Source organism: Phyllobates terribilis, unplaced genomic scaffold (assembly GCF_046119375.1).
Source record: "Phyllobates terribilis strain yellow unplaced genomic scaffold, ASM4611937v1 Scaffold_364__1_contigs__length_1914224, whole genome shotgun sequence".
NCBI lineage: Eukaryota > Metazoa > Chordata > Amphibia > Anura > Dendrobatidae > Phyllobates > Phyllobates terribilis.
In genome coordinates this window covers 1,261,173-1,275,657 of record NW_027363124.1, presented here as the reverse complement: position 1 = coordinate 1,275,657, position 14,485 = coordinate 1,261,173, and the positions used below count along the sequence as shown (strand labels likewise).

Here is a 14,485-nt window from a genome sequence, read left to right as displayed (position 1 = left end):
ATTTAAACTTTTATTTTTTTTAAAAAAAAATTATATTTTTAAAAACTTTTTTTTTCACTTTATGCATGCTTCTATAGTCTCCGTAGGAGACTAGAAGCAGCAACTATCTGATCGCCTCTGCTACATACAGTGGATCAGCAGATCCCCTGCATATAGCAGAATTGGTCCTGTGCTATGAGCGCCGACCACTAGGTGGCGCTCATAGCGACCAGCGCATGACAACCACAGGCGTCTGCTGCAGACTCTGGGATGTCATGCCCACCCATCGGTGACCCGCGATCACATGACGGGGTTGCCGATGGGCGGGGCTTAGGACGCGTTTCCCGGAAGCGCGCGTTAAATGCCGCTGTTGGAGATTGACAGCGGCATTTAACATGTTAACAGCCGCGGGTGGATCGCGATTCCACCCGCGGCTGTTGCGGGCACGTCAGCTATAAGAATCAGCTGACATGTGCTCGGTTCAGTGCGGGCTCAGCCCTCACTGAAGCGGGGGAGGTAGCCTATGACGTACTAAGACGTCATAGGTTGCAAAGGGGTTTTAAAGAGCTGTGATTCCTAAACCTTTACTCCAATTAGGATGTGACTACCCTTAAATTAAAGTTGAGACTCGCCACTTTAAAGGGAATCTGTCACCCACTGGGAGATTTGAGACCTCTAATATGGTCATTGTAGCAGCTTTATTTTTTTTAATCTGAAACCTATTGAAAGTTTACTTGGCTGTGTGTTTGGAATCATTGTCTTGCTGAAATGTAAACCCTCATTTCATCTTCATCATGTTGGTAGATGACAGCAGATTTTTATCAAGAATGCCTCGGTACATTTGTCCATTCATCCTTCCTTCAATGATATAAAGTTTGCCGTATGCTGAAAAACAGCCCCACATCATGATATTCCCACTTCCAAACTTCAATGTGGCTATGGAGTTTTGGTGGTGACATGCAGTGCCTTTCGGTCACCAAACATGGTGTGTAATACGGCATCCAAAGAGTTCAATTTTGGTCTCATCTGACCAGACTTTTTTCTCCCAGTATTTCACATTCTTGTCTAAATGTTGTTCAGCAAACTTTAAAACACGCTTAAACATACTTTTTGTTGAGCAATGGAGTCTTGAGTGGTGAGCGTACATACAGGCCATGAAGGAGGAGTATAGTTTTCTTTGAAAAAAATTGTACCTGCTGATTCCAGGTCTTTCTGCAGCTCTCCTCATGTAATCCTTGGCTCTTGGACAATTTTTGTATAATTCTTTTCACTCCTCTTTCTAAAACTGTCTGAAACCTGGTTATGGCCAATTATGCTGAAATTATGTTTTTTCAACTACCGGATAATTGATGCAACAGTGATCACTGGGACCTTCAGTAGTTTATAAATTCTTCTGTAACCAATGCCATCAGTATGTTTTGCAACAATAAAGTTGCATAGGTCTTGAGACAGCTCACTGGTTTTACCCATGATGAGATCTTTCTTGTGTGACATTCTGGTGAGAATTTCATGTCAATAGCACATTTAGAAATATATTTAGTTACAAAATTGGTGAAATGCGTGTGAAGGAAACTTATCATTGTAAAGGAAATGTAGAACAGCAGTAAAATAACTAGTTAAGTTAGCATCCACATGACCGTCTCTACACAAAGACAATGTCTGCCTACTCTTATTGCTGGAACTCAGAACCATAGTGGGGTCTCCTGGAAGAATACTGAGAGGTACTGAGACACAAACTATTTAAAATGCAAAGTGCTTGCCCCTAAATTAGCCCAGGATCCAGTCACAGACCAGCAATTGTAATATTCTAATCCAGTCCGTCCAGGAAACATGAGCCCAGGACCAGGCATATAAAAAATGGGTTGTACAAAAGAAAGTTGCTCACATGTGAGGGCCTGATGTGCCGGTCTGATTCATAATTCATTCCCCTTCCCTCAAGGAAATAGAACTTAATTGTAGATGTAAACATTAAGGCATTCTGTTATTTATCCCTTTTTATTTTATAGCTGTTTTGCATATTTGTGTGGTTTTATTTTTACCTTTTTATACCTTTATTTGTAAACACTGTATATTTTTATATTAAAGCTTAAAATCTTTAATAGGTTTGATCCTTGTATGCTTTAAAGAATCCATAGCCTTTCAGAGAGTGTGTGGCCTTTTTGATTGTCTGACACTAACATACAGTGGGTACGGAAAGTATTCAGACCCCTTTAAATTTTTCACTCTTTGTTTCATTGCAGCCATTTGGTAAATTCTAAAAAGTTCATTTTTTTTCTCATTAAAGTACACTCTGCACCCCATCTTGATTGAAAAAAACAGAAATGTAGAAATTTTTGCAAATTTATTAAACAAGAAAAACTGAAATATCACACGGGCATAAGTATTCAGACCCTTTGCTCAGTATTGAGTAGAAGCACCTTTTGGGCTAGTACAGCCATGAGTCTTCTTGGGAATGATGCAACAAGTTTTTCACACCTGCATTTTGGGATCCTCTGCCATTCTTCCTTGCAGATCCTCTCCAGTTCCGTCAGGTTGGATGGTGAACGTTGGTGGACAGCCATTTTCAAGTCTCTCCAGAGATGCTCAATTGGGTTTAGGTCAGGGCTCTGGCTGGGCCAGTCAAGAATGGTCAAAAAGTCGTTCTGAAGCCACTCCTTTGTTATTTTAGCTGTGTGCTTAGGGTCATTGTCTTGTTGGAAGGTGAACCTTTGGCCAAGTCTGAGGTCCAGAGCACTCTGGAAGGGGTTTTCATCCAGGATATCTCTGTACTTGGCTGCATTCATGTTTCCTTCAATTGCAACCAGTCGTCCGGTCCCTGCTGCTAAAAAACACCCCCATAGCATGATGCTGCCACTACCATGTTACACTGTTGGGATTGTATTGGGCAGGTGATGAGCAGTGCCTGGTTTTCTCCACACATACCACTTAGAACTTTTTGGTGATAATTCTATCTTCATCTCATCAGACCAGAGAATCTTATTTCTCATAGTCTGGGAGTCCTTCATGTGTTTTTGAGCAAACTCTATGCGGGCTTTCATATGTCTTGCACTAATGAAAGGCTTCCGTCGGGCCACTCTGCCATAAAGGCCCGACTGGTGGAGGGCTGCAGTAATAGTTGACTTTGTAGAACTTTCTCCCATCTCCCCAATGCATCTCTGGAGCTCAGCCACAGTGATCTTGGGATTCTTCTTTACTTCTCTCACCAAGGCTCTTCTTCCACGATTGCTCAGTTTGGCTGGATGGCCACGTCTAGGAAGACTTCTGGTGGTCCCAAACTTCTTCCATTTAAGGATTATGGAGGCCACTGTGCTCTTAGGAACCTTGAGTAATGCAGAAATTCTTTTGTAACCTTGGCCAGATCTGTGCCTTGCCACAATTCTGTCTCTGAGCTCCTTGGGCAGTTCCTTTGAGCTCATGATTCTCATTTGGTCTGACATGCACTGTGAGCTGTGAGATCTTATATAGACAGGTGTGTGCCTTTCCAAATCAAGTCCTATCAGTTTAATTAAACACAGCTGGACTCCAATGAAGGAGTAGAACCATCTCAAGGAGGATCACAAGGAAATGGACAGCATGTTACTTAAATATGAGTGTCTGAGCAAAGGGTCTGAATACTTATGACCATGTGATATTTCAGTGTTTCTTTTTTAATAAATTTGCAAAAATTTCTACATTTCTGTTTTTTTCAGTCAAGATGGGGTGCAGAGTGTACTTTAATGAGAAAAAAATGAACTTTTTAGAATTTACCAAATGGCTGCAATGAAACAAAGAGTGAAAAATTTAAAGGGGTCTGAATACTTTCCGTTCCCACTGTATTTAGGGGACTTATCACCTGGGGTTTGATGAGTGGTGGCATCGTGTTCTGTAACCGGGGTGTGCGGACCAAGTCGCTCATTTTATAGCCTAGAACAGAGGTTGAGTGTTGGGTTGAATGTGAGGAGATGAATTAACCCTTGCAGGCACACCCCACGTCACATGTTGAGAAGTGTGTACTTGACAACGTGTTCAATACTTATTTCACCCACTGTATAACAATGTGAAATATTGAATGCACATTGAATATAGCTTTTTGGATTAAAGATATTAGTAACTGCATATATTTTTAATTCTAATATACAGTCATGGCCAAAAGTATTGAGAATGAGACAAATAGTAATTTTTCCAAAGTTTATTGCTTCATTTTTTGTAATGGCAATTTGCATATACTCCTGAATGTCAAAGAGTGATCAGCTTAACAGCAATTACCGTACTTGCAAAGTCAATATTTGCCCAGAAAATGAACTTTAACCCCCAAAACACATTTCAACATCATTGCAGTCCTGCCTTAAAAGGAGCAGCTAACATCGTTTTAGTTATTGATCCATTAACACAGGTGTGGGTGTTGATGAGGACATGGCTGGCGATCAATCAGTCATGATTAAGTAAGAATGACATCACTGGACACTTTAAAAGGAGGCTGGTTCTTGGTATCATTGTTTCTCTTCAGTTAACCATGGTTATCTCTAAAGAAACACGTGCAGCCATCATTGCACTGCACAAAAATGGCCTAACAGGGAAGAGTATCGCAGCTACAAAGATTGCACCTCAGTCAACAATCTATCGCATCATCAAGAACTTCAAGGAGAGAGCTTCCATTGTTGTCAAAAAGGCTCCAGGGCGCCCAAGAAAGACCAGCAAGCGCCAGGACCGTATCTTAAAACTGTTTCAGCTGCGGGATCGGACTACCAGCAGTGCCGAGCTTGCTCAGGATTGGCAGCAGGCTGGTGTGAGTGCTTCTGCACGCACTGTGAGGCGGAGACTCTTTGAGCAAGGGCTGGTTTCAAGGAGGGCAGCAAAGAAGCCACTTCTCTTCAGAAAAAACATCAGGGACCGACTGATATTCTGCAAAAGGTACAGGGGGTGGACTGTTGAGGACTGGGGCAAAGTCATTTTCTCTGATGAATCCCCTTTTTGATTGTTTGGGACATCTGGAAAACAGCTTATTCGGAGAAGAAGAGGTGAGCGCTACCACCAGTCTTGTCTCATGCCAACGGTAAAGCATCCTGAAACCATTCATGTGTTTGGTTGCTTCTCAGCCAAGGGAATCGGCTCACTCACAGTCTTGCCTAAAAACACAGCCATGAATAAAGAATGGTACCAGAATGTCCTCCAAGAGCAACTTCTCCCAATCGTCCAAGAGCAGTTTGGCGCCCAACAATGCCTTTTCCAGCATAATGGAGCACCTTGCCATAAAGCAAAGGTGATAACTAAATGGCTCATGGAACAAAACATAGAGATTTTGGGTCCATGGCCTGGAAACTCCCCAGATCTTAATCCCATTGAGAACTTGTGGTCAATCATCAAGAGACGGGTGGACAAACAAAAACCAACAAATTCTGGCAAAATGCAAGCATTGATTATGCAAGAATGGACTGCTATCAGTCAGGATTTGGTCCAAAAGTTGATTGAGAATATGCCAGGGAGAATTACAGAGGTCTTGAAGAAGAAGGGGCAACACTGCAAATATTGACTTGCTGCATTAACTCATTCTAATTGTCAATATAACCTATTGGTACTCATAATATGATTGCAATTATATTTCTGTATGTGATATAAACATCAGACAAACACTAATAAAAACCAGAGGCCAGCAGATCATGTGAAAATATAATTTTGGTGTCATTCTCAATACTTTTGGCCATGACTGTACTATACTTTGCCGACTATAAAACACACCTAATCATAAGACACATCCAAGGTTAAGACAGCAGTAAAAAGGAAAAATATTTATTCTACTAATTAAATTTTCCTTGCTGGTGTAAAGTGGAGGGGTGAATATCACGCATTTTAATGCACTAGGGTAGAATATGGAACTAGTAGATCTATTGTTAGTGTTTCTCTGCACCATGTGTTTTATTCACATATAGCTTCATAGCAAGAACATTAATGAACACTCTACAGTGCACATATATACACACGCAACATTGCTGCATAGACAGTGCATGCACTCAGCTCGGCTATATACACAAATTTACATACATTCACAGCTATGCAACACAAGCACATTTACATACATTAACAGCTCGGCTACATATGCACATTTACATACATTCAAAGCTCTGCAACATACGCACATTTATATACACACAGATTTTCTACATAAGCACATTTACATACACACAGAGCTCTGCTACATATGTACATTTGCTGTAACACAGAGGTTAATCTTAATTATTCAGACGTCTATTTTCAGTAAGTCAGGAGACTTTGTCATATTATCTGAATGTTAACACTTAAGTTGATATTTACTGCAACTTATTCCCTGATAATTTTGTGAGAGATGTATGGTCTTTGAACAATTTTGCTATATATGTTGATTAACCATTGTGTGAGCCCTGTGGCTTGTTGACTCGCAAAACAGAGGACAAACTATGCAAATCGATTAAATGCTCAAACAATGAACCCTAAGCCACTGCCAACTTCCCCCCTGACCTGTGAATGAGCCACAGATTTAAATATAAAAAAGGATTTCTGTCATGCTGCAAGTAGATTGAGAGACTCTTCAGGACAGCATGCAGGACACATGGCTCGATCAAGAGGGATACAGGATGTCAGCTTAGGAGGACCCCGGCTCAGCTGAAAGGGATACAGATCTGCGCCATTGACGATCACAGAACCCATGGATACATTTGGGGAAAGCAGGTTGGGACAGTGAGGTCACCTGGTCCCATGGATATGTTTTTTGGGGTTGCCAGGTGGGACCCTTTGGTCAACTGGAACCCATGGTACGCTCGGAGAAAGCCAGGTTGGTACCATCCAGTCACCTGGTTCCATGGATATGTTTGGAGAAGCCAAGGTAGGATCCTCGGATCTCCTGGCCACTTATTTGAATGGACTGTCAGCTTCCTAAGCTTGCAGCTACTTCCTTTCTGTGGGTGTCCAACCAAAGCGGGGTGTGGGGTTGAGGTAGTTGGTCCTGGAAGGGTAAGCGCAAGGTCCAGACTGTGTAATTTTGCACCATCTTGGGTCATTGCTGGGACTGTTCTATATGTTTATTGTCTGTTTTTGGTTCAATAAAGTATTGCCATATTGTTTGACTCTATGATGTCTGAGTAGTATTATGCCCATGGAAGACCCCGTGTCTTCACATTTGGTGGCAGCGGTGGGATACTACTCAGCCCGGCCAATCCGGGGGAGCTGCAGGGGACTAGCGGTTGTAGACACCGTTCAAAGGTTTCACAACCAGGGAGGAATATAGACAGACCCAGGAGACCATAGGTGAGGCATACATAGCAGGTTTCAGATGCTACCATGTCCAACCTCAGAAGCTTCGCCTTGGGAAGAGGACCAGAGTGGATGCATAGCCGCAACAAGAAATGGTAACTACAGGAACTGTGCCAGCTTCAACGGATTGAATACCAGGCCACGACACTATATTGGATTTAACACAGGAACCACAGGGTGTGGAGGACGACACGTGTAGATGCAATGGATATGAGTCGGTTCTCATCAATTACATGTGGAGTTTATTTGCAAGGAAGACATTAGTGTCTGCGCATAAAGAAATGCTGATGAACTGTCCCCAATCAGTGTAGAAGGATTATTAGAATTCTATCACATCTGGATAATTAAGATGGGGAGCAATATGCACATTTTCAAACACATACAGGTTTTCTTCTGTTAAAATAAAAACACAAACTAATCTCCCATGCCGGCGCCATTCCAGCAGTGTCGGCACTTGCATTCCCGGGGCTCATGTGAGCCCTATGCCCAATCAGCACTGGCGTCACTGTCTCCACAGTTGGACAAATTGAACATCAAGAGGAAGTCAGAGAGCAGCCGCACTCCTGGCTTCCTGTTGATGTTCAATAAGTCTGAAAAAGGGGACAGTGAATCCGGCGCTGATTGGGCGCAGGGCTCGAGTGATGTAACAACCAAACATGAGCCCTGAAAATGCGAGTGATGACACCGAAGGAACAGTGCCGGAATGGTGAGTATGAGTGCTATTTTAACCAGGCCAAACATGAGGAATGACAAGGGGTTGCTTTAGTAGTGGACAACCCCTTTAAGGAGATATAATTTTCGGTTAAAAATATCCAACATTTTGAATATGAAAAAGGCTTCCCCTTGGTGTGACTTCTCTGATTTTTATTAAGAGTTGATTTCCAACATATTCAACATTAAGAACATGATAAAGGCTTCTCCCCTGTGTGATTTCTTTGGTGACTAAGAAGAGATGAGTTCTGTACAAAACATTTGCCACATTCTGAACAGGAAAAAGGCTTCTCCCCTGTGTGGGTTCTCTGGTGTCTATCAAGATGCTCTTTCTGGTTATAGCATTTTCCACATTCTGGACATGAAAAAGACTTCTCACCTCTGTGAGTTCTCTGGTGGCTATCAAGATGCCCTTTCCGGTTAAAGCATTTCCCACATTCTGAACATGAAAAAGGCTTCTCCCCTATGTGGCTTCTCTGATGTTTATTAAAATTTGATTTCTCAACAAAACATTTCCCACATTCTGAACATGAAAAAGGCTTATCCCCTATGTGGGTTCTCTGGTGGCTTTCAAGATGCTCTTTCCGGTTAAAGCATTTCCCACATTCTGAACATGAAAAAGGCTTCTCCTCTTTGTGGGTTCTCTGATGTTTATTAAGATTTGATTTCTCTACAAAACATTTCCCACATTCTGAGCATGAAAAAGGCTTCTCCCCTGTGTGAATTCTTTGGTGACTAAGCAGAGATGATTTCTTCACAAAACATTTCCCACATTCTGAACAGGAAAAAGGCATCACCCCTGTGTGAGTTCTCTGGTGACTAACAAAATCTGATTTCTGGTTAAAACATTTCTCACATTCTGAACATGAAAAAGGCATCACCCCTGTGTGGGTTGTCTTGTGGATATCTAGACTCGCTTTCCGGTTAAAACTTTTCCCACATTCTGAACATGAAAAAGGCTTCTCCCCTGTGTGGGTTCTTTGGTGCTTAACAAAATCTGATTTCTGGTTAAAACATTTCCCACATTCCGAACATGAAAAAAGCTTCTCCCCCGTGTGAGTTCTTTGGTGCCTAACAAGATCTGATTTCCGGTTAAAACATTTCCCACATTCTGAACATGAAAATGGCTTCTCCTGTGTGTGAGTTCTCTCATGACAAACAAGATATGATTTATGGTTAAAACATTTCCCACACTTGGAACAAGAAAATCTAGTCTCTGCTGTGTGAATTTTTTGATGTTTAAGAAGAGACTTTTTGAGGGGAAAACTATTTCCAGGTTTTGAATGTGAAGATGGCTTTTTTGCTTTAGGAGCAGTTTGTTTTTTAATGCTTATTTTGTGACTCTTATTTTCCTTAGTAGTAGGTAATGAATCAGAAGACAGGACCTGTTTCAAAGGATCAGATGACAGATCTTTGCTGTGAAGGGATGATGGTATATCTGGAGTAATGGTATTTACTTGAATTGTATCCTGTGGGATCTCAAGATCATTTGATTTAAAAATTGAAGATGTCAGCGGTCCCTCTGATCTCCTGATACAGTCATCTGCTAAGAATAAAAAAAAATATTATTTTTTAATATATCATCCTTGAATTTTACATTCCATTTCATACCCGTGTTATGTAAGTGATAATAATACCAATAAAAACTTCAATTCATTTCACAAAAAAACAAGTCTCCACTCAGGTCCATCATCTATCAGTGGAAAAACAGATGTTTCCATATTATTAGTGGCTCAAAGGCTCTTGAAAAACAACATGGCTTCCATATACCAATCCAGCAATATCCATTCTCCCGAAGTCAAATCTCCCCCTCACTTCTGAGCCTTGCAGTGTGCCCAAACCACATTTAGCCTCCGTGTATTTGGCATTACTATAGTGAGAAGAACCCACTTAATTTACGGTGTGTGTCTCCTGGAGCACAATCTGGGCACTATGTGTTGGGTAATAAATTAATATACGAGGGTAAGTCAATAAGTAATGCTTCCTATTTTTTTCCTCCTTAAATAAGGTAGTTATGTTAAATATTCGAATTTGGCACAGTTCCTCAAACCTTCTTCTCCAATCCACAGCAATTGCAACTTCCTGCACCAACAGGTGGCAGGACTGTATCCGTTTGCAAAATGGCTGACATCGATGTTCGTATCAGACAACGTACTGTGATTTAATTCTTGCATGCAGAAGGTGAAACGCCCATTCTGAGAGACTGAAAAATGTGTACGGTGATGCAACAGTGGATGTCAGTACTGTTAGACGATGGGTTCGTCGCTGTAACACAGCTGAAGGGCCATCACTGTTGGCTGACAAAATGTGGAGTGGCAGGCCAGTAACCGCAGTGACTCCAAGCAACATTCAGCGAGTCGATGACATCATTCGTGGTGACCTTTCATCTGTTCGGGCTGCTAAAAGAAGCTCATCGTGGGATTGACTGAGTATGAGGCGGCCGTGAAAAAGTCTGTGCGTCAATGGCTTAGGAAGCAAGACCATGCTTTTTACCATGCTGGAATACATGCCCTTGTTAAACCAAGACTGTGGAAATGGATGGAGATTATATTGAAAAGTGACAAATTAATCGTTAATGTTGTGGTTTTCAACCTATGTAATTGCATTTGAATTTCTTGCCAATTAAAAGGAGAAAAAAAATAGGAGGCATTACTTATTGACTGACCCTCGTATTTGCAATTTTCACTCACCAAAATCCACTGCGTGCTAATTTCCAGGAAATTGGCTGTGGAGTCAAAATAGTCACTACTCCTTTAGATTAATTCACTGAGGGTTATAATTTCCAAAATGGGGTCACTTTATGGGGATTTCTACAGCCCTGGTTTTCTGACATTGTGACATATAAGGGCTTCTGCAAATGGTGTGTCCCATCTCCTCTGGGATCTGCTCCTGTGACGTCTGTTTCTATCATCAGGCAATGACTTCTTCATCCTGCAGGCGGCGCTGGTAATGGAGGAGATGTGAGAACCAGAAGCTCTGGGTGGCGCAGGCTCTGTCCAGCCACTATGATTTGGGTGCCTGGGACCTGTAGTACCGTCCAGTCTGGCAGTATGGGTGTGCGTGCTGTCCAGCTGGAGTAATCTGCTCCCTGCTTCAGGCAATTGGAAAGCACCACACCCTACTAAAGCTGGAAGCATATTGCCGGAAGCTGCCAGATACAGCCTTGTTCTCCTCTGGTTCAGTCCTCTGTGCTCAGCTCCCGGCTTGTTTATTTGTTTCCTGTTGTGACCTCGGCCCGTTTACTGACTACTCTTGTGTCTTCTGATTTTGTATTTTCTCTGCCCTCTTGGTTCTGACCCGGCTATCTGACTATTCTTCTTCCCATCTCACTCCACAGAACAGCAGGTAACACCGTGGCCCAAGCCTGGGGGTCTCTGTGTAACTCCAGATCCATATGGAGGGGTTAAATAAGTGATGAGCAAGACAATCCCTGGGATCTGGAAAATGGAGTAGATAGCGCCAAGCCTGTTTGTGGTAGCCATCTTTTGAGCTGCCATGTGACCATGAACAGTGCTCCCAATACATTGTGTCTGTAAACTATTCCAGCAAGATCTGCAATCATATAGGTAAATGGCGCTCCTTCCCTTCTTAACCTGCCATGTGCCCAGACAGTAGTGTACAACCGTATATAGGGGATTGTCGGATTCAAGACAAGTTGGAAAATAATTTGTAAGGTCCATTTGTTTCCTATTATCTTTTGTGAAGAATTCAAAAGTTATCACCACATAAAGTGACACACGATTTGAAAAATGGGCCCAGATAGGAACACAAAACTGTCTGCAGGAAGGGGTTAAATCAGTATTTTGGGCACTAACTACTGTAGTAAAAAACTGTGACTATAGACAATAACACATCTACTGAAATGATCAAACTCAACAGTCTCCATCAGAAAAATGAGTAACTAGGGGAGAATGTTATGCTCTAGAGGCAAAATGGTTATCACATGTTTGTGATATGACCGGACTACACGACCGATAAAGCAGCCACAGCCGGTGACTGAGAAGAATCTGTGACTTCTCTGCATTTAGCGGTTACTACTCACCTGGTCGGTTATTTATAGGAGTCTTCTCTGTACACTGATCATCATCCCTCACATATGTCTGTGTAGTATTAATATGGGTCAGATCTTCACCCTGAAACAAATATTGTAAAAGTCACAGACAGATGGAGAAGTCACCTCTATGATCAGCTCTAATCCTGCCATCTCCACCGTTCTCATTACACAAGTATAAAACATATAATACTGGTGGATAAAACAAGACTGAGCACAAGACCTTCACAGCCGACTACACATCATAGGGGAGATCTCATGACACCTTCTCTCCATCTACCTGATGATACTGAGAAATATTGGGATCTTCTTGTCTACAGTCCTGTGAAATAAGAGGACGGGGACATCTGTCTGGTGTTGTTCTCTTACTGGATAGATCTGGAGGAAACACATACAGGGACTGAATTCATTCTTTACATACAGATAATTATGGGCCGTGTGTATTTAGTCCTGTCTGTTACCTGGTGAAGTGAGGGGCATGATGTCCTTGTACTGATCTTTGTGTCCTTCTAAATACTCCCACTCCTCCATGGAGAAATAGACAGCGACATCCTGACACCTTATAGGAACCTGACACATACAATGATACCGTCATCCCACCGATCTCTTCATAGCATTACTGTATAATGTCCCAGCATTCCCAGCAGTGTCACCTCTCCAGTTAGCAGCTCAATCATCTTGTAGGTGAGTTCTAGGATCTTCTGGTCATTGATGTCCTCATGTATCAGGGGGTGAGGTGGAGGCCCCGTGATTAGGCTCAGGGGTCTTCCCCATCCCTCAGACACCAGGTCCTGACAGCGCTCACTAGAGGTCTTCTTCACTACTGTATAACCCTAGTTATGGAGAGACACATTAATAAATCTCACTACAGACATTTCCAGAGTCCTCACCTCTCCAGTTCTGTCCATCTGTTATTCCCATAGATAAGAATGATGTAATGTGACGTCATCAGAATCTCTCACCTCTCCAGTAAGCCTGAAGAGGATCTCTAGGGTGAGGTGTAATATCCTCTCCGCCATCTTCTCTCTGTCCATATCCATCCTTGATGGGTAAATCAGGAAAATTGTCTTATATAGAAGATCTTCACTGAGAGGATTCAATATTATAGACACCTCAATGAGAAAATGATGAGCCTATGCAACATCATAAAAATCCTGTGTAATAATACAATTACTGGAGATAATAAGGGGAAACATATGAGGAGATTTATTATTTTACAGTATTTAGTTTTCTGCTTTACATCTAGTAATAAAACCTATATATTTTAGGTCACAGACAACAAGCAGTTTCTTCCTCGGAGTCTGCAGCTGAACACGTTTCTCATAGACTCATCTTCCATAAAGCTAATTCTCGACTCATTTACCGACACTGGAATCGGCATTAGCAAAACTGCAGGAGATATTCATTACACGTAACATGAGAAATAACTACTTCATGATGAGGACGACATCTTCATCTTCTACTATGGCTCTAGAAACATAGTTAGCCAGAGTCCGTCACTGACTACATCACCACCGGTCGTCTATATGAATGTTTCCCATCTTCCCCAGACTGAAATCTTCTATCACGTTAGATCTCATGTCTGATTCACACACAGAAGTTTGAGGCATTTATAAAGCTTACTAGATGGTGGCCCGATTCTAATGCATTGGGTAATCTAGAATAAACATGCGGCTGACCGGGCGCCACTAAGCAGCGAAGCAGTGTTTAAATGGGTTGTGCACTACTTTTAATTAACTTCACAATGTATCCCCTCGGTGCCCCTAATGAATTTTGTCATTACGTCATGTTGTCAATCCTGCTTGTGACAACATCGCTGACGACGCACAGCCAGCACGTAATTCTCCCGCCTGCAGCCGTATGTTGCTTCCGTTTACATCACAACTATTTGCGGCTGCAGCCGGGGGTGTGCTGTTCCGCGCACCACAGTGAATGACGGGCTGTGGCCGGGGTTATCCGTCATCGTGTCACATCCAGCATCCACAGCGCGGTCTGTCAATGTGGTTTGTATGGCTGCCTCATTTCTCTAATCCTGGTTTGTATGGCTGACTTATTTTGGATTGTACGCCTTCCTCATCTTAGCTTGTATGGCCCCCTTATCCTGGTTTTGTATGACCTACTCATTCCCCCATCTCTACAGCACAGTTCAAAAACTAAACCCTAATCCTCCCCTTGTTTCCTTTCTCTGCTCTAGCGCTGTCTGTCCTGTTTTCAGCAGCTCCTCGCAGGATCGAAGGCGCAGCACGCGCTCTCAGATACTGCTGTGATTTGCTGCTGTGTGTAGATTCGGTCCTTTCCACGCCGGGACTAAGTGCGTGGAGAGGCACAAATCTGCATTCACTTTAGTAGCACATGCTGCAGATGCCGCTATGAAGATTTAACAATAATACAATGAATACACAGAATAATACTTTATTAACTATTATTGGTTATAGAAGTTAATACAACTGAACAAAATTATTAAACAGATGATCAAAATAT

The 14,485-nt window shown here is 42.3% G+C and overlaps 1 protein-coding gene across 1 annotated transcript in view; it reads right to left on the bottom strand.

The window, feature by feature from the left end:
* Positions 1 to 7,962: 7,962 nt before the first annotated feature.
* The window catches only part of LOC141222898 (uncharacterized), a 34,130-nt gene continuing 27,607 nt past the window's right edge, over positions 7,963 to 14,485 (bottom strand). The window contains exons 2-7 of the mRNA XM_073666732.1: positions 12,967 to 13,045; positions 12,658 to 12,837; positions 12,466 to 12,574; positions 12,285 to 12,382; positions 11,996 to 12,086; positions 7,963 to 9,496 (exon numbers count right to left, since the gene is read on the bottom strand). Of these exons, the coding sequence (XP_073522833.1) occupies positions 8,139 to 9,496; positions 11,996 to 12,086; positions 12,285 to 12,382; positions 12,466 to 12,574; positions 12,658 to 12,837; positions 12,967 to 13,045 (1,915 nt within the window). The 3' untranslated portion in view covers positions 7,963 to 8,138. The remainder of the gene's footprint in view (positions 9,497 to 11,995; positions 12,087 to 12,284; positions 12,383 to 12,465; positions 12,575 to 12,657; positions 12,838 to 12,966; positions 13,046 to 14,485) is intronic.